We start from the raw sequence: 20,726 nt of genomic DNA on the forward strand, positions 1-20,726 counted from the left end.
TCAGGACTCTGCCCAGACAGCCACTCGGGAGCCAACGTAAGGCAGCTGTCTCAACTCTGCTTTTCTTTTGTCCTCAGAGTTCCCGGTCTTCCACCATGAATCCTGTTTACAGCCCCGTCCAACCTGGGGCTCCCTACGGAAACCCGAAGAACATGGCCTATACAGGTAGGACAGGGGCTGTGGCTTTTCCTGAATGTCTGTGTGTGGTGGTGCTTAATCCCTTAATGAGGGAGAAAGATTTCCCGTTGGGGAGCCGGACGGGAACGTGACTTGCAGGAAAAACCCTTCAGCAAAGCCAGTGCAGCGAGGGTGGTGAGAAGAGTTGGAGCTGAACTCATGCAAAGAGGATGCCCCAGAAATCCTAAGGAAAAGGATCCAAAGGGGTTTTCTTTAGATTAACAACCGTGCAAGCAGGTGCTGGGACAGTCAGCAGGAGGGCTTCCCTCGGGAGCTGAGCTGAGCTTCCCTCCAGAGCTGCACTGAACCACTGGGGGTGCATGAGCATGGAATAATCCAGCTGTGGGAATGAGGATCCCACAGCCAAAAGCCCCTTGTTTGGAGAACATCCTGTTATTGTTATAGGCATTGACTTAAGCTACATTACTGACTGATTTTTTGATTTCAAGTTGTGCTTTGGTTGAGTTAATCTTGTGTGGAGGAGCAAGTCTGATGTCTGTTTGAAACCTTCTTTAGAACTGAGTTGTCTAAAAATGTCTTCCTCAATACTTGAAAAAGGCTGGCCTTGAAATATGTTTACTATAATTATGTAACTAGTGGGGAACGAAAGTGTACTGATGGGGAAAGAATTCAGTTGGGAGAGAAATGGTGCCCTGGAAAAAGAAAATCCCAGTTCAAGTGTATCTGGTTTTCCCTGTGGATTATGTACACCTTGACTTGCTCTCATCTTGTAACCCCCTTACAAAATCAGCCCTGGAAAACTCCTTTTTATATCCTTTTGGGGAATGTAATCAGCTATTGGGTGTCATGTTGCGTTAGGGCTTCCTGCGTTGTATTTGCGTTTCCAGTTGGATGTGTTGACTTTTGCCTAATGTGTAGAATTATTTGGGAATGTGCTTTTGTGGAGGAGAGTGGTCACCAGCAAATGAGGATGAACATCAAATACTCTCAGCTACTTTGTACGTGGAATATTCTGGTTGAGTTTGGCAGCTCTTCCAGCTGGTGGATCAGTGGGGCTGTGAGGAGCCCTGTCTGAGACTCTGCGGAGCAGAGAGTTCCTCAAAGGCATTTTGCCCCATTTTTATTCATCCTTTCTTTTTCCCATTCCAATTTATGCAGCTGCTTTGTTGGAGATACTGTAGCTTGGGGGAACTTTGGTCTCACAGTCAAAGCACGGGAGGCTTGAAAAAAAAACAATCTCTGTGAAAAAGTCTCTTCAAAAATCTCCCCATTGTGAGAGGACTGTGGACTCCAGCAGTGCTTGGGTGATAGAACGAGCTCATAAGTGCACAGTTATTTTCCTACTCTGGAAATAACAGGAATTTTGTGGCTTTCCAGCTCAAGAGGCTACTTCTCTCTCACTTTACTTTGATTTTTTTGGCATGTGCTTAAAGCTCCACCTTAATATCCAGTCAATGTACATTTCTGTATCTGCTTTCATGCAACCCTGGGTGTCTTAGAAGCTGTTTTCTGGCACTTGATAAGACAATTTAATTTAAATATTGAGGTGCAGATCGGTCAGACTTTGGACCTTGACCTTTCTAGAATTTTAGAGGGAGAATTCTGCTCTAGGTGAAGGAATTCATGGAATTTCAGAATGGTTTAGGTGGGAAGGGACCTTAAAGCTCACCTGATTCCACCCTCTGCAATGGGCAGGGACACCTTCCATAGACCAGGTTGCTCCAAGCCCCGTCCAGCCTGGGCTCGAACACATGAATTCTGCAGGACTCCATTTGGAATTAGTCAAGTGCGAACATTAATGGGATGTTGTCTTCTACAATAATCTGCTGCTTGATCACTGTGAAGTTCCTACTGTCCCCTTAACTCTGTAAAATTTGACTTGGCTGACTTGTGCCATCTCTGATCCATGCAGGGATCAGGAGGAGGTGGCCTCCAGACACTGGTTTCATCCCAAATCATCCTCCAGGCATTTGTCTTCCAGAATTTGTGGTAAATGCACAGAAATCAGTGGTGGATATGCAGGTTAATCTTGGAGGAAAAAGTTGGAGGCACATCAGACTGGAAAAATGAAAACAAGGTCCTTGGTTATGTCAATGTTAAAACAAAGAAACAAATGTAGGACAGCACAGCAGGAATATTCCTGCTGCATTGTTGCATTGCCCAGGTGGAAGGTAAGGAGTCAGTGGGCTGAACTCTTACAGCGAAGTCCCAAAATAGAAGTCTGATAGCGTTTAACAGAAGAGCTTTTTTTCTTTTTTCTGGGCAAATAATATTACAAACCCTTTTAAATCTGAATTTGTTTGAATATGTAATGAAAGACCCAAAGTTCTATAGCAAATGAGGAGGAGAAGATTTAAATTTTATCCTCTGTAGAGAAAAGACAGGCAGCTCCTGAGGGTGGTCTGAGCAGCTGTGAAAAGAGCTGTGGAATAAAACTTGGGTGGGATAGAGGCAGAAAGAAAGCAGGAACATAATCAGGATACTGGCAGGTTGAATTGTATGCTTTTGTGGGGAGTTTTTTTGTGCTAAATGTGAATGCTTTATACTACTAAGTGTTTTGTTTATTATTTTTATTTATATGATAGCTTTAGGCTGAAATAATGAGTTTTAATCTGATTTTCTTCTCATTCTGACTTCCTTGTGATCTTCTGGCAGAGTAGGGAGAGAGGTCCATTGCAAGATAAATAATCCGATTTTTTCTGCCAGATTGGCTCTTAGGGAAAATGGGAAATCCTTGAGTTAGGGAGAATGGGAAATCCTTGGCACATACTCAAGTACTTGATGAATCATCCGCTTATTCAGATTCTTGATTTTTCCTTTTTGTTCTTCCTTAGTGGAAGTGTGAAGGACAGTTATTTCCTAAATCATTTTTCAAGTGTCTTCTGGATTAGCTGCATTTTTATGGGAAATAATAATTAAGTTTAAAAAGGGAAGTTTTAAAGTACAGTTACTTGGCGAGATAAAATCAGAATCATTCAACTCATAGGAGAAATGTTTATGAAAACAATCCCTGTGTTTGAGCTAAGGGATTTTTTAAGCACTGTGGCTTCTCCTGTGTCTCATTTTTGGGGTCCTCAGAACTCCCAGATCTGTTGAATTGCACCCTCCTTCCCGTTTTTCATTGGAAACTGGAAGAGGAGGAGAATAACTTCTGCTGACAGCGTTTCCTGCTGCCGGCCAAGCAGCTATTGAGCTGAGGGAAGGTGACACGGGGAGAATATTCTGGCTGCAGACAGAGCTACATCTGCCCGATGCCGGGTTTGTGCTCCAAGTCCTGGCTCCTCGTGCCCGCCTGGTGATGGCTTCCACTCCGCTAATTCCATGGATTTTGGAACATCAGCAGCAGTGCTTCAGCGTTGTTTACTATTTAATTAAACCAGACTGTAATTAAGTTGGCTCTTCATGTAAGCTGTTGTTTTAATTGAGGCTAATTTTAAAATGTATTTAAGGCCTCCAATTTGCTTTTTTGTTCTTGGTAGAATTCACTTTACCTGCCCCAGATGGGATCTGCTGAAGCACCTGGTTTTCCTTTGGCAGGTTACCCTTCCCCATCTCCTTGCAGCCGCTCCAGGAAGGCACCAGTGCTGCAGTGAATAGATTAGCCCATTGGTGTGGAATCAGGGATGAAGAATCAGTCTCTCCTGGAGCTTGTTTCACTTCAAGCGTGAAACTATAAAGTGTTTGTGATAGCTCACACCGTTTTCCCTCTCCCTACCAGGAGCTGATTAATATGCTGATAAGATGCTGTGATTCATGAACCTCCGCTAGGCTGACTCGGTGTTCGGCGGAGTTATTCCTAAATAATGAATGGTAATAAAATCCGAGAGCCCAAAGATGCGGAGCCGGTTGGGAAATCTCCGGGGGGTTTGTGTCACGTCGCTCCAGCGCACGGCATTTCTCAGGTCCTGCCGCGGCAGCGCCTGCTCGGGAGAGATGCTCACAGAATCCTGGGATGGTTTCTGGTAGGGACCTGGAAGAACATCTCGTTCCAGTCCTTGGCCTTGGGCAGGGACCTCCCACTATCCCAGGCTTCTCCAAGCCCCAATATCCAACCTGGCCTTGGACACTTCCAGGGATCCAGGAGCAGCCACAGCTTCTCTGGGGCCTCACAGGAGGATTTCCTTCCCAATATCCCATCTAGCCCTGCCCTCTGGGAAACCATTCCCCCCTTGTCCTGTCTCCAGCTCTCCTGGAGCCCCTTTAGGCCCTGGAAGGGGCTCTGAGCTCTCCCTGGATCCTTCTTCTCGCCAGGTGAGCACTCCCGGCTCTCCCAACCTGGCTCCAGAGCAGAGATGCTTTCCCTGCATAAGACCCCTTTGTGCTCCTGAAGAGCAAGATACATCCCTGAGCTGGGCTGTTTGCATCATTCCCACATTGAAAATTCCCAAGTTTTGTCATTTTTTTCTTCCCCAAGGTGAAACTACAACATTTGTGTGGACATAATGATGAACACAGGGAATCTGTGCCCTCTGGCCATTGGTTTTGTTGGCAGGACAGGAGGTGAAGGATTCTCACGTGTGTTCCTGTCCTAATCCCTGTCATTTGTATTCATTGTTGAACCTCAGACACAACTGCACATGTGAGGGGTGACCTCATTTACTCCTGACTGTTCCTTTTATTTATTGTGATGTTGGAAGTTGGTGGCCTTCGATGTTGTAGAAGACAGAAGGATGTTCCGATAGGATTTCTGCTGTTGGCTTTTAATCCTCCATTGCATACTCTCTGTGGGACAAAGATAATTCTAGGAGTGATTTCAGCCTTCCTTATTAACTTACAATTACAATTTGGCTGTATTATTCTCTGGAAATGCTGGGCCTTTGATGGCAGATCAGCTCTTCGGCCAGACAAACCAAATTCTTTCACAACTACTCTGTGAAAGGGGATGAACTTTATATTTCTTCTCTTTCTTTCTGCCATTCCTCAGTGTTTTCATGGGCAGCACTGAGGAACGTGATGCAAATGACAGGGCTGAGGTGCTCTCTCCTTACTTCGCCTTCTGCTCTAAGATGTGCATGCATGGCAGCCCCTTCCATTGATTGGGAAATGCCACTCCTGGATTTAATTAGGTGATCCATCGCTTACCGGGTGTGTAAAACAGGAATTCTAAACCGTGTTCAGGGTGTTGAATTGATTTCAGGGTGATTAAAAATGTATGAAGTGGATACAGTGAATATTTTTTCCTCTGGCGTTTCTTCATGTTTATTAATTGGTGTGTATAGAGCAGACAGGAAAATCCTACTTGACTGGGAGAAGAATGAGCTGTGACTTGTGTAGCCTCTCATTGTTTTTATGTTGAAATGCGTGATTTTCATATGGGACTACTTCCAAACAACTTGCTGAATTCCTCAGTGTTGGAAACTGCTGAGTTTCAGCCCTGAGATCAACAATGGATAAATCACCATCTTCCTAAAGAATTACCCCAGGGACTTTCTTGAGGTTGTAAAAAGCATAAAACCGCTAAGGGAATGAGGGAGGACTAGTGTTTTTGTTTGGGAGAAGGAAGCGGAAGGGTTTGAGTCAGATTAGGGATGTTTGTGAGTGGCAGAGGTGGCTCAGGGCAGTGGTGGAATTGACATCCCTGGAATTGTTCCAAAGCCATGTGGTTGTGGCACTTGGGGACATGGGACAGTGGTGGCCTTGGCAGCGCTGGGGAACAATTGGGCTCTCTGGTCTTGGAGGGCTTTTCCATCCTTAATGACTCTGTGGTTCTAAAATAGTTCATGACATCCACTCAGCTTGTTTGGAGATTGGTCCAGCTGATGCCAGCCTTCCAAGGAGTTCATAGAAACCAGGAAACATCCCTCACTCCTTGTTTTGTAACTGTTTGGAGAAGGTTTTACAGGCTTTTGAGTCCCTCTGTGTTGTGAAGAAACAGATTAGTCTCAGACCTTAAAAGCAAACAAAAACTCATGTTCTGTTTTCCCAAATGACCTCATTGTGGGCCTTCTCATCCTCCAGGCTCGGGTGAGTCCATGCAACTGGCTTATTTCTGCCTCATTTCTTGGCTGCAGCATTGATTTTGGTGGAAAAGAAGCAAAAAGATTAAATGGCCACGCTTGAAAAGGGCTGGGGGAAAACTGTGAGGCAGAGAAGCAAAAAGCAAAGGTGGGGGAAAAAAAAGATGGCCTTGGAAACATGTTTTGAAGGGAAAAGTGCTGCATTTAAAGAAAATAAAAGGAGAACAGAGAATTTTCTTGTGTCTCAGTTGCTTTTATAGAGTACAGGCACATCCTGTGAAGTTCTTCACTCACCAGGGGAAAAGAGAAGCTTTATTTTTAAGCATGAGCCCTCCCAAATTTCTGTCTTAAATTGCATATAGACAAATTCTAACCAGTGCTTTTGGCTTTTAAGTACACATTCAGTATTAAAATTCATAACCAAAGGGGTTTTTGTTGTCTTCTTTTTTAAGTGTGTGTGTATCAGAGAATGAAACTGGGTTTGAGCAGCTTATTAATTTCTAATGTGTTTCTGAGCCATCTCCTTTTTCTTTGTTTTAGCCATGACCAATTGTTTTCCATTTATAACTTATTTTTCTGCATGTTCCCTTCACTTCCATATCTTTTTCTATGTTCCTCTTACTCAGCTCCTAATCAGGAGCCTCTGTGTAGGGAGCCAAAATCACACTGGTGATTTCAGCATCACAGAATCACTGAAGTTGGAAAAGAGCTTTAATGTGATCCGAGTCCAGATGTTCCCCACCACTGCCAAAGCCACCACTGCCCCATGGCCCCAAGTGCCACATCCACATGGCTTTTAAATCCCTCCAGGGATGGGGGATTTGGGAACCTCTGCCACAGGCTCCATGGAGCTGGAGTGTGACCTTGTCATTCTGCAGGTTGGAGGTGGGGGTTCATTAACCAGGATGGAAACATCTCCTGGCCCTGGCACCCCACATTTCAGGGACTCTCTCACCCAGAGTTAAAATCTCACCCAGTATAAAATAAAGGCCTTTTCCTGCATGTTTCTTTCTGCCACTTGCAGTTTAAATTCATATGCTGGTTTGTTTTTCTCTGTGCATGTTTGCACCCCACACATTCAATACCTCTTAAATCCCTAGGTGCTTCAATTAAATGATTGCAAATAAGCTCCAAGACTGCCTCCTGATCCGTTGAAAACCCTTAATATTTGCTGCCTTTCCTTCTCCCCCACACCTTTTTTTTTCGTCTTGCACAGCAAATAAGTGGTCAGATCCTTGTTATGTTTTTTCAGGCTGAAGGTAATAAATTAAAATTTAGTGGCTTGACTTCTGCAAAAATGTTTTTAGATTAAATATTGAGTTTTTCTTCCCTCCTGGTGCACAATTATTTCTCACACCGGGCGCAGTCAATGTGATCCAGCACAGAGGTTTGTTCAGACAGAAATGTGAGCTGGCCCGGGCTTGGAAAAGCTTCAGAAATAATTCCCTGGTTTGTACCAGATCTGTTAATTACTGGGTCTGTTTTCCTACTGTGCTTTATACCTAATATCTTCTTTCTAATTTAATGGGGATCAGCTTTCCCAAAGTGGAGCGGTTGAGCTTGTTAATCACAGAATCCCAGAATGGTGCGGGTTGGGAGGGACCTTAAAGATCATCCAGTTGCAGATCTGTTTTGCTGTTCCGTTTCATTAGACTTAGCCTGGTGTGAAGCCAAAATCAGGTGTTGCTTATATGCAAATGCATTCATATACTTATTTTAAAGTGTGTGGGGCTGCCCTTCCCTCTCCCCGCGCTTGCTGGCACTCGGCCTCATTTCATCTGATGCAGTACTGGGCTAGAATTTTAATGTCTCTGCGGCCAGCGATGATTTATTAGATCCCAAAGCCCTGGCTCTGAGTGCAGGAAGAAAATATTGCAGCAGTGAGCTGCCTTGGCACTGCTCGAATAAATGAGTCCTGAAAGACTCTTTAGTGTTGGAGCCTTTTTTCCCTTCTCCTCCCCTCGCCCCCACCGCTCCTTCCCCTTCCCCGACCCCTGGATTTCTGCTGAGGGTGAGGAGTGCTCATTTCCTTGTGGGGAATTGCCATCTCCAGGTCTTTTTACAGGAATGTGTTTGTCAATGGCCTCCTCATCATGTAAAGCCCTCTGAATTCCCAGAATGAGCTGCTATCCTTCATCTGGGAAAAAAAATCAGCTTTTGTGGCATGGTGCAAGGCTTGGGCTCCAGGTGGTGAACTGGTGGTACACAGGGAAGATCACGAATTCCAGGATGGTTTGGGCTGGAAGGGACTTTAAAGGTTCCACTCTGTGCCATGGGCAGGGACAACTTCTACTGTCCCAGGGTGCTCCAAGCCCCATCCAACCTGGCCTTGGACACCTGACACACCCCTGTCCAACCTGGGCTCCTCTCCGAAGCTGCTCCCCAGCCCCTCCTTCAGAGAACTGTCAGCCCAGCAGCCCTTCTTGGGAGCAGCTCAGAGCAGTTTCACTTCGTCAACAGAACATTTCTCCGGAGCAAGTAGAATAAAGAAGATGTTGGGCTGAAAAGATGAGCTCTCAGAAGACTGAGAGCATAAAGGGGAGGGCTTGGGAGGAGAAGTACAAGGAGAAAAACCCTGGAGTAGTAACAAGTGAAACTTGGGAGCTCGTAGTTACAAAATTGACTTTGGTAAGAAACCAAAGGAAATGTCCACTTTATGCTTGATTTGTTGCCATCTATTTACACTTAAAGATGACATTTCTGTGCATCATCATTAGAGACCTCATGTTTGGCAGCAAAGAGCATCCATCTCTGGGGATAAGAGGTTGATTCCGTGGCGTTCCCCGGAGATGCAAAGCACATGGTGACTGTAAATGAAATCACATAGGGGAAAAACCTTGATACAGCTGAATAATGAAGAGTTTCATTCAGAAAGATGAATGTATTTAGGCTGTATCTGAATTTCTGTTTACCTCTAGTTCTTTTTATTTCAAATTAGGAACTCTGTTGAGGTGAAGACCGTTCTGTGCTGTGCTGAAGACGAAGAGGAGTGTGTTCTGTGCAGGCACTCTGTTGCCAGAATAATTTTTCTCTCCCCTTAAAACAGTTAAGGAAACTGTAGTATAATGGACTATCAGTAATTTCAGGGTGAGCAGAGCAATTTTCCACAAAAATAACAATTATGTTGTCATCAAACAAGGCATGGTTTGCTCTGAGCCCATTAATATAATTGAGGGTCTGATTGAATGCACAAGCAGCAGGTTGGTCACTTATACCCAACACCCCCAGCTGTCCCAGCCTGGCTCCAGAGCACAGGAACTCCAGCCCCCGGAGCATCCTCTGGGCTGGAAATCCAAATTATTTTCCCCTAGTCTGGGTATCTTGAAAAACTGGACATTCTGTGATATTCAATGTGCTGTGAACTCTGGTTTGAGAAGAGATTGTCAAGAAGGGACTTGAGTCACAAAATCCCAGAATGGTTTGGGTTGGAAGGGACCTTAAAACCCTTCCAGTGCCACCCTTGCCATGGGCAGGGACACCTTCCACTATCCCAGGCTGCTCCAAGCCCCATCCAGCCTGGCACTGGACACTTCCAGGGATCCAGGGGCAGTCACAGTTTCTCTGGGCACCCTGTGCCAGGGCTCACCACCTCACAGCCTAGAATTCCTACCCAATATCCTTCTTCTGTCAAAGGATTTTCATCCCTGGGGTTTTTTCCCTCCTGTTGGTGCTCCACTTTGGCTGTGGAGTTTTAATTTTTTCTTTTAATCCCCACAGTCCATTATTCCTCCCTTGCTACTCCCAAGCTCTCTGGTTCCTTGAAGGCACTAACGTAGAATTCTCCCATGGAACAAGCTGGATCCATTATGAATAAAGATGAAGTGGAAGTGAAATGCTTTCCCATTAATTTAAAACTTTGGTTATCATGACAACAGGTTACAACTCTCTTCATTGCCATGACAATCTCCTGCAAAATTGTTAAAATGCTGGCTTATGGTTATTTTTAGTTTGTCCTCTATTCCCATGGAGACCAACTTTTCCTTGAAGTGTTTGATGCTTTGTGCTTGGAGCCTTTAATGAGCCCCACAGAAGTCTGGAAGTCAGGAAAGGCAGAGGCCTCCAAGGTGAACCCATCCCTCCGTCAGCCTTGAGGGATGCTCGGTGCAGTGCCTCTGCAGCTGCTTTTGTTGTATTGTGGGCACTTATTTTTTTATTATTATTATTATTATTGCTATTATTATCTTCTCTTGTGTGATTTTTAACATTTACATTTCCTGTAGTGCCCGAGCTCTTGTATCCTCTGCCTATGACCCTATTTTTTATTGTATTCTTTGCATATGACCCCATTTTTTTGGCATTAAATTCTGCCTGAAAACTTCACATTCTGCACAGGCCACTGGGAAAAAGAAATCTGCAAGGGAAAATGAAAAACTATAGAGGGCCTTGAACAGCACACACTAAGTGGTAATTTTTAGTTGCTGGGTTGTTTTGGGAAAAAAACCCACACAGAAATTAACTTTTCTGTCTGTCAATTTACCGCAAAGTTTTACTGGAGTAACATTTATTCAATCAGCTGAACATTTACTGGCTTATAATTAATACATTCCAAATTAATAAAATATTATAGATCACCTCAAATAAAAAGGGAAATAAAACTACTTTGTGATCTTCCTTTATCCATGGGCTTCTATTTTATCCCCAGTCTATTATCAGTCTTTCTGGAAGGTGGCTGAGACTATATAGGCTTTTTATTTGTATCCATCACACCCTGAGTGAGGGTTTTCACTGAACTGGGGAATTTTTTCCACACCTAATAACTGTTAGAGTTGCTCTGTAGTTTCTTAGACATGTTAAATTGTTGTGTCATTAATACCAGCTGAATTCTGAGCTCCACTCAACCTTCCACTATCCCTGGTTGCTCCAAGCCCCATCCAGCCTGGCCTTGGACACTTCAGGGATGGGGTAGCCACAGCCTCTCATACAGATAATATTTCTATCAATAATTTTAAACCTCTAGAGAGGCTCGGGAGCTTATCATTGATGGTAAAAAATCTCTTTATAAATGGTGTAAAATCTTCCTCTCTCTGGGGTAATGAAATCCTTTTGCTGTTCAGGTGACTCTGAATCTTTTTACAGCTGATAAGAGCAATCAGAAGAGTTTTTTAATGCCTCTTGCTTGCAGACTCTCAATGCTCATCAGAGTCCTTTTGCTCTCTGGTGTGTCTGGGTTTGCATTTTCCATGCAGAATCCAAATAAAACATGATTTCTGCATAACACAGCCCTCATCTCTAGGACTGTAAGGTTATTTTGGCAGCAGGATTTCCTGGGAAGGTTGATGGCTCAATTCTACTCTGCAGGTACAAGGGAGAGGATGAAATATGCTGGATTTTTGTAGCACTAACAGTGGCAGTAAGATTTTTATCAGGATTTTGCTCAGCATCCTGTGAGATGCAAGGAAGATAAATCCTGATGCTGAGGCTGGAGCACTTAATTGAAATAATAATCTATAAATCCCTTTTAAATTTGTTTTGTTTTGTTTTTGTTTTGTTTTTTTTTTTTTTACTGCTACTTGTAGAGGATATGGCATAATTACCCTGATTTTCTGTTGATGTTGATTGCGAGGTGTGTGGCTGTATTTAAGTGTTCCCACAGAATTCTGGCCACATGCTGTTCCCAGAATAATTCCTTTGCCCTTTCCATGTGTGTTGAGAGGCTATATAGCTTTCCCCGATCACTATTTTATTCTAATGGCTGTTAATTGGTAATAAAGGTTGTAACTAATATAATATATGTAAGGTATTGATAATACTGCTTATGTTTTTGGGATGGAGTGGGTTTTGTTCCCTGTATTTTTATTCTTTTCACGTTATTTAGGATTGCAAGGAATAGAACAGAACAGAACGAAACAGAATAGACCATTACTGTTGGAAGGAATCTCCAACAATCATCTCATCCATCTGCCTGCCTAATTCAGGGCTGATCATGTTATTAAGGGCATTATTATTTGGGTTTTATTTGCATGTCTGTGACCAGTGAATTAATTTTATGAGACGATGTTGGTTATAAAATCCACCATGATCTGTTCTTTCTCCAACTTTGGGACCAGCGGCTACAGGGAAGTGCAATGAAATCTCCAAGCTTGGAAAAAATGGAGTTTCCTTCCACTTGCACATAGCAGAAAATTCAGGAGGTGATGTGATTTCTGAAGGAAGGGGAATTTTTCAGATTTTCCTCTGGGAATTTCCCAGAGAAAACTGTGGCTGCCCATCCCTGGGAATGTTCAAGTCCATGTTGGACACAGCTCAAAGCAACCTGACCTAGTAGAAGGTCGCTTCCCATCCAAACCATTCCAGGGTTTTGTAACTTCTCCTAAATGCAGATCCTGCTCCAATGCCTTTAGGAGTAGACAAAGACATAGGAACAAAAAAATCTGTGCAAAATTTTTACACACCCAGGAGATTTTCTCTCTGTGATGACACACCCCAAAAAGCAGGCTCGGTTTCCTCAGCCTATTTTGATATTTTAGCAAAATTACACTACATCATATTTCCAGCTTGAGGAGATGTTTCCCCATCCTTGCTTTTAACTGAATTTGGGGTCAGCTCCCCCAGGGCTTCCTGAAGAAGCTCAGAACGAGGAGCAGCATTTTCACTTTTGTTCTTCCAGAGGGAAATTTTCTTTTTGCACCAGGAAATCATAAAATACCCTAAGTCTCCATGTATAGTCTTGTTTGAGGAAAGGAACCCGTATTCCTGTGGGAAAAAATTCTTCAGAATCGTAGCCTGATGTAAAAGAGTGGGAAGAACTGGTGTGCAAGCAAAGGGAAATTCTGGAGGCGTTTGCCTTAAGCTCGGGATCAAATCCTGCCGGGCACTGACTCAACTGCCATCGATCCATCCCCTTGTTTGCCTTCCAGCTCTCACATTAAGCAATGGTTAAATCATCCCCGGGGCTCCCTTGACTAATTGGCCGCTCAAGGTGGTCCAGGTGCTTCTCGGCACGTCCATCTGGCAGCAGCTCCAACCCATCTGGCCCTGCTCTGGCCTTGGAGAAGCCTCTCCCGGGAAGTTTATCCCAAAATCGCTGCTTTCAGAAGTGTTTAAGGAACAAAGTGAGGCACTGCAAGGAGCAGGAATTCCTGTCAGTCTGCAGGTCTGGAATGGCTTTGACTGTGAACGAATGCACAAGGAATGACGGGAACAAAAGTTACCTGTTGGAAGAGCCCGGCTCCTGGATATTTAGGAGGTATGGATATTAAGGCTTCTGACATACTCCTTCAGAGCAACTTTCCAAAGTAAATGCAAAGCCAGTCACCTTCAAAAGGCAGGGAATGTCACCCTGCATTTCTCTATCCACGTTCGCCAAGCGGGAGGACTTGGCATTCTCTGGAACGGGGAGATTTGATGGATGGCAGGACTTCTAATGTTGTTGGCAAGCAGTGCAGGATTTGGCAATGTTTGAGTCTTTTATTTTATTATTCCCTGTGTTTTAGAGGAATCTTTCAGTTTGTTCTCGCTCCTGGTTTAAATCAGGAGCCTCCACAGGGAGGTGTCCAGATATTTCCATGCATGGCACACATTCCGTGTCCCCGGTTTACTGATCCAGTCACTAACCGTGAGCCTTTCCTTTCCTGCTGTCAATCCCAACACATTTTTCCAGTGAAACCAAGGTCATTTCGGTCCCTCAGTTGAAGAAAGCACCTGCCCACAGTTTAAAATCAATACTGGGTGCGAGATTATTTTTAGAAATGAGGTGAAGCCATGACTCCAAGCACCCACAGGTCTGTCCCTGCCTTTGCTCTGTGGGGCTGGCATGACACTCCAGCTGGGTTTCCTTCTGGCATCGCCCTCGTTATTCCCGAGTGCCTTCGGCTCATCTGTCCGGGAAGCAGATTTATTCGGCTCGTGTGAGCCCCTGTATAATCATCCTTAGCTCGGCACTGATGTGCTGAGCAAGTGAAACTGGTTAATGAGAGGAGGAGAAAGGAATCTCTTTTTTGCCCGTGCAGTGCTCTTGTTCCTGGAAGCGGAGGGGAATAATTAACATTCCAGCCAGGAAGCCAGTTCCTTCGGCAGTGCCTATTGATGGAAAGCAGGGGATACAGGTGAACTAATTCCAACCAGCCACAGGCTTGATGTTTAGCTCTGCCTTTGTTATATAACAAGTTTTTAGGGCTTCAAAAAACCCCCATTCCTGAGCAGAGATGACCTTCAAGGAATGGTTAAAATAAGAAAGCCGACGACCCTTTGGTTCCCGGTGCACAAACTCATCACTTACATAAACAGGACAAAGGCTTTCGTCTCCTTTTGAAGTTATTTGCATATTTATTGAGGCCTGCAGTGCCTTTTTCTTTGGGATCCCACTGATCTGCAAGTGAAGGACACACATGGCTGGAAAACCCACCAGGTCTCCCTGAGGTTCACATCAAACTCGGCTGTCAGTCCCCAAGGTGGGACAAAGTGGCAGAATTCAGCTTTGCTGTGAAATCATTAAACCAGGAACTTCTTGGTATTTCTTTGCCTTTTTTTCTTATTGTTCAACAACCTTCAGAGTGTTTTTTTTCACCCATATCCCTCGTTACTCTTTAAAAGAGGAAAACCTTTGTGGCTTTGAAATTAATTTTGCTGTATGTTCACTGAAATTCCTTTTACTATATGGGATTTCAGCCTTGCTGAGTGGCACATGACCATCACAGTTAGACTGATCAACAAAAATGATACCTCAAAGAGCTCTCCTGAGACAAATGGTGCTGCACACACTCAAGAAAATGTGTTTGGAGAAGTGGTGCTACATTGCTCCCATTGCTTTGCCATTAACCCCACTGGGAGTCTCCACATCCATATGGTGGTTTTGTGGCTGAAGGTGAAACAGGAACCAAGATTCTTCATGCTCCAGTGGTGCAGGCTGTCCTTGCTGATCCTGGAAGGAGCAGCCAGCAGCAGTTTTGAGTGCTCATATTAAAAACCCCACAGACAAACCCCAAAACATTGCAGTTTTGTTAGCCACATCTTGCCAGGATGGGAATTCTTCAGGCTACAGGATGAGGAAGGTGCTGTGGACAGCAAGGGGTGCCATAATTACATTGCACAGTGCACCTGAACATGGGCTATTGCAGTAATTAATGTTAAATGCTGGCCTGTAATTATAATCCAGCAATATTCCCAGCAGAAACCTTTGTGTGGAAGCTGCGAGGAGCTGTTCTGCATTGATGACTTGGAAGTAGCTGGAAGAAATTCAAAACATCTTCATATAAATTACATTTTGGTCATGGTCTGCTCATCCCCAGGGCTTTGCAGGCACAGGTTTCCTCTCCTCGACTCCTTCTGGCTCTGAGGCCACTTTGTCAGCTCATCTTTCCCTGCTCCCATCCCCACCAGCGGGATTTTCCTCATGGACAGCAGCAAGTTGGGAGCAGGTTGAGCTCTGCTCCCAGGGAACAGGGACAGGATGAGAGGGAACAGCCTCAGGCTGTGCCAGGGGAAGCTCAGGTTGGATATTAAGAAAATTACTTGGAAAGGGCTGTTCATCCCTGGCACAGCTGGTCTGGGCAGTGCTGGAGTCCCCATCCCTGGAGGGATTGTAGTGGCTCCCCTCGAACTAGGATATTTTGTGACTGTACATTTCTATAAAACCCCATTTTTAAGCCTTGTCCCAGGTCTTGCTTTGTGCTGCTCCAGCACCCTGCGGTGGCGGGCAGGGATCAGGTGAAATCCTTGGCATTAATGTGTGCCCTCCACAAAACCTGTGGGCAGTTTTGGAAGAAAACTCCACACTTCCCTTGCACGTGAACCACATGAAATAATTTTCAGGAAACGTTTGCCTGAAATTTTGAGCATTTCCCTCCTTTTTTAATCACTGGCCAATTTATGTCAGAATGTCAGGACTGCGTCTGACTTAAAGCAGGCTTGAACTTGGTGCGTATCATTAAAAAAAAAAGATGAAATGTTTATGTATATCCATCTGTTTGACTGCAATACGCATGGCTTTTGGGGAATAGACACATGCTACGCCTAAATCCAAGGCTTTAGAGATAAAACATGACACCGGGATGCCTGACTAATCTCCTGGAGGGATGCTGCTGGGATAAGATAAGGAACTTGTTGGGGATGGTTATTATTGTCTTGGGGGAGGGAGCTGGCAGGGCACAGGCTGCCAGAAAGACCCGATAAGGTCCTGCAAGCGTGGCACCCACGGCTCCTGCCCTGCTGGCATCCTGGGCTTTGCTGGGCCCATCAGAAGATAAACCAACATCTCAGATTGCAAGCAATCCCTAAGGACAGCAGTGATTCCCTGGATATTGTTCCTGATGGAGGGACTCCCTGCAAGGGCAGGTGGGGAGTTGGCAGGAGTTTTCCTTCGCAGGCAGTTCCAGGAAAATCAGAATGAGCTGTTATTGGGTGATATTTACATTCCTGTTCCTTCCTGATGCTCCTCTGCAGCAGTTTCAGGGGGCTCAGCCTTGCAGGTATTATTCCCTCCAGTTCTGTATCCACGCTGACATTCTCCTTATCTTTTAATCCCATTGACTGATTTTTTTTTCCATTTTTTTCCCCTCCATGCTTGTGGATTTACGTCACCTTTTATAAATATTATATAAAACACATTTTTTTTTTTCTGCAAGAGCACATAGGATTCTCTGAAGAACAGGGCATGACATCGTTTTAAAATCGAAATAGAGCATTGAAAATTGGCTTTTTCCCTTTAAAAGCATTTCAGGTGTGTTCAGCAGGATGTAGGAAAAACAAGGAAAATATATCACAGGGTAAAAAAGAAAGAGAAATCTTCATGGTCATGATGATTTAGGGAAGAAAAAGAAAGATATTTTTAATGGACAAATAAATCTATTTTAATTCCAGGCTGGCTGTTGAATAATTGGTGCCTGTAGTTGTTCCTAAACCCCAGAGGGCTTAGGAAAATCCCTCTCAACCTCCCTCAGCTGCCTCAGCAGCTTTTCCAGGCCTTCCTCAAGGTCTTAGCTCAGGGCTGGGGTTCCTGCAACTCCCCACTTTGTCCCAGTTCAGCCCAGTTCTTTTCCTGCCTATTCAGCTCAGGATGTGACAGTGATGTTACATTTCATTTGGCAAATAAGCTGAAAACATAATAACAATTCCATGCTATTTAAGGAATAATTAATATTTATTCTTGCCTCAACACCCCATTTGCCTGCCAGCCAGTCTGCTTGAGTTTAATACAAATTATTTCATTCAACAACAAATGTTTAATTTCATTCATTTATGAGGAAATTAAAGGAAGTGAAGAGGGAAGAGAGTTGCTAATTTTCATAAAATCACAGATTCCCAGAATGGTTCCTGCTCCATTTTGGGTTAACACTGGAACGGGATCAGAGTCCCAATGAATGCGCAGAAAGTTCAGTCCTCAGGATATTTTCCCATTTGTCCCATAAATTTGAAGCAGTCAGTGGATGATTCAGGTTGGAAAGGACCTCTGGAAATCCTCAGGTCCAGCTGGGGTCAGGTTGGTCAGAGCCTTGTCCGGTGGACAGAAGTCAAGGAAGTTTTCCACCCTTGGAGCTATATTTCTTTGGCAGGTGTTGCTGAAGGAAGTTTTCCTGGCTCTGTAGCCAGGTTTCAAAGCACAGGGCTTCCAGAGGATCCAGGATGTTGTCCAGCTGTAGCTGGATGTGAGCACTTTTATATATGGAGCCCCTCTGCTTTGGAGCCAGGCTGGGAGAGCTGGGGGTGCTTACCTGGAGAGGAGAAGGCTCCAGGGAGAGCTTAGAGCCCTTGCAGGGACTTAAGGGGCTCCAGGAGAGCTGGAGAGGGACTGGGGACAAGGCATGGAGGGACAAGAAAAGGGGGAACAGAGCAGGAATACTGTGAGCTCTAGTAATCAAAGTGCAGCAGTTCAAAACTGGCCCCATTTCCTCCTCTATGGCTGGACCAAAAGCTTCCTTTAGTCCTTACAAATGCACAGTTCTTCCTTTTCATCCTTACAAATTTCCTCGGAAAATTTTATGGGCAGACTCAGCATTTTTGCTGCAATAGGAGTCTGCACACTGGGTTGCTTGATTTCTTTTTTGTGTTGTTTTGTTTTTGTTTTTTTTTTTTTATTCCCCCAAAGTGTGCGTAATCTATGGACACAAAGGTTTTGCAGCTGGTGCCACTTTTTCAATGGATTTCCACATCCTCCCAAATTCAGGGGGATGAGTCACCTGGCAGGAAGAGGAAAGGAGCAGCAGTGCTGTCTCATCCCAAACACACCCTCATTCATACCGATGCACATTGTGTGTGGGGAACATAGGCTTTGTTTTGTTTTCCAAGGATGTGCAATTAGTGGGAATACAAACAGCTGCTGCTGCTCGGAGTTTCTGAGGTAGCAGATGGAAGAGTAACAGCTGGGAGAAGGTGGGAATCGTACTCATGGAACTGTCTGGGTTGGAAGGGACATTTAAAGCTCATCTCATTCCACCCCCTGTCGTGGGCAGGGACTCCTTCCACTATTTGAGGTTGCTCCAAGTCCCAGTGTCCAACCTGGCCTTGGACACATCCAGGGGCAGCCGCAGCTTCTCTGGGCAGGGTGAATCAGGGCATCACTCAGCAAAAGCTCAGCTCAATTTCCTTCTTGGAAAGCGTACTTGGTCTTGCAATTGAGCTCATGTGGACTTGAATTTCCTAGTTAATGATCTTCTTCCTAGGAAGCAAAGTACAAATCCAAGAACACAGATGATGGTCACATCATGTCCCTGTGCTGTCTGCCCCAAGTAGGACAGGGAAGGCTGCGTCAGTGCACTGTGATATTGTCTTGTGTGAAATGTTGCCCAAATTAGGAATCATGAGGAAGGGCTGTTTGCTCCTGTTAAAAATGCACATCCAGGGAGTGGTGAAGGTGTCCCTGTCAGCTCCCAGCTTTTCCTTCTTCACCTGTGCATACTCTGCTTATTCTTTAGTTTCAAAAGGTGAAACGGAAAAGGGAATAAGCGAATTCAAGAGCCTGATTCCACTGGAACAGGTGATACTGATGCACACAGGTGGCATCTTTGGTTTTCTGACCAGATTCCTTCTGCATATTCAACTTACTGCTTATGACTGAACCTTTGGGAAGCAAAGACCTTCTTGAATATTAATGGAATTAGTCCTTGGAACACCCTGAACTTGCATACCTAATCAGGTGATATATTTACCTTCTTAATCCCTCCTGACCTTCTTCCCTATGTAAATGAGACAATTTGAAGGCATCTACGTCAGCACTGGCTAGGAGATCCAGCTGATTCCTCTTACAGTAATTGCAGTGCCTCTTCCCAAAGTTTCTGGGAAAAAAATCTTCAATCTCACTTGGCTGTGCTATGCCCTTGACCACTAATAAATTAGTTTTAGCTCATTTCTCTTTCATTTGAAAGGAACCTGCATCTGCATTTTTTCATTCAATCAAAAGTCTGCACAAATTCCACCCAAAGAGTGACAGAAAATGCCTTTAAAGTATTTTCTTGACAGGTAAGAGACCAGCTCTCAATCACACATCTTTTTGAGCTCTTTCTTTTAAATTCTTTTTGAAACATTGAGAGATTGTTCCGGTAGTTTCCCTGGACATCCCTAACGCCATATTCATTATCACAGGATGGTTCAGGTTGGAAGGGACCTTAAAGCTCATCCAGGAGTCAAAATAGTTGTGGAATGATTAGTGCATGCTGAGATTTGGACTGAAAATGCCACATCCCAACCTACTTCAAGCAAGGTCTCACTGTCATGGAGAATGAATTCAGCCCTGACACTGATTTGATTATCCACTCCAATAAAACAGGTTATTGACTTACACAGGTTATAGGTGGGTACAGGAGACAGGTACTGTAGGAACTGCAGCACTTCCTTCCCTTGCACTCTCCTGAGGGGAAACTGGAAACTGGAGTCCCTTTTTGGTGCCCTTAATCGTGAGGGTATCCCTGAACTTGGTACCTTGTTGCTCAGCTGAGGTGTGATGATGTTGAGGCAGAGCTTTGTTGCCAGCAGTACCTGAAACCGTGTTGGGAGCATCTCCTCTTCTCTATAAAATAATTATGGAATCTTTGGGGTTGGGAAAGCCCTCCAAAACCATCCAACCGTTTCCCCGGCACTGCCAAGGCCACCACTGACCCACATTCCTCCAAGTGCCACATCCACATAGCTTTGAAATCGCCCAGGGATGAGGACTCACCACTGCCCTGGGCAGCTGTGCCGGGACTGGACAACCCTTTCCAGGAAGGGATTTTTGTGATATCCAACCTAAACTTCCCCTGGCATGACTTGAGGCCATTTTTTTTTGTCCTGTCCCTTGTTTCCTGGGAGCACAGCCTGTCCCCCCCAGCCGCGCCCTCCTCAGGGAGCTGTAGACTGGAATGCGCTTCCCTGTAATCCTGCCAGTGTTGTACCTCATTCCGAGAGATGATCACCAGGCAGTGACCAGTTGTAATTTTCTGCTGAAAAAGGCAGGGATTCCTTGAGCTAGGGAAGGATAGACCCGAGATGGTTGTTCTGGAACGTGAACACCCCGAGCAAGCCGGGTGTTTATCGACGCAATCACGGAGAATTTGGGCAGATGCACGGAGGGAATGTTTGTTGAAAAAGTGGAATGAGAATCATTAAGACAAGTCAACAAGCTGCTGAGAAGGATCTTAGGAGGGTGGTTTGAGGATGAAGAGAGGTAAAATGGGAGGTGGAAGTTTGGAAGGAAGATAAAGCACTGAAGTTGCAAAAAGC

At 44.7% G+C, this 20,726-nt stretch overlaps 1 protein-coding gene across 6 annotated transcripts in view; it reads left to right on the forward strand.

Moving 5' to 3' along the window:
- The window catches only part of FAM168A (family with sequence similarity 168 member A), a 121,004-nt gene that overhangs the window by 64,077 nt on the left and 36,201 nt on the right, over positions 1 to 20,726 (forward strand). For all 6 annotated transcript variants that reach the window (XM_040054727.2, XM_040054726.2, XM_040054725.2 and 3 more), the window contains one exon: positions 78 to 165. In XM_040054727.2, coding sequence (XP_039910661.1) covers positions 96 to 165 — 70 coding nt within the window. In that variant the 5' untranslated portion in view covers positions 78 to 95. The remainder of the gene's footprint in view (positions 1 to 77; positions 166 to 20,726) is intronic.

The sequence above is a fragment of the Hirundo rustica genome, chromosome 2 (genome assembly GCF_015227805.2).
Source record: "Hirundo rustica isolate bHirRus1 chromosome 2, bHirRus1.pri.v3, whole genome shotgun sequence".
NCBI classification, from domain to species: Eukaryota; Metazoa; Chordata; class Aves; order Passeriformes; family Hirundinidae; genus Hirundo; species Hirundo rustica.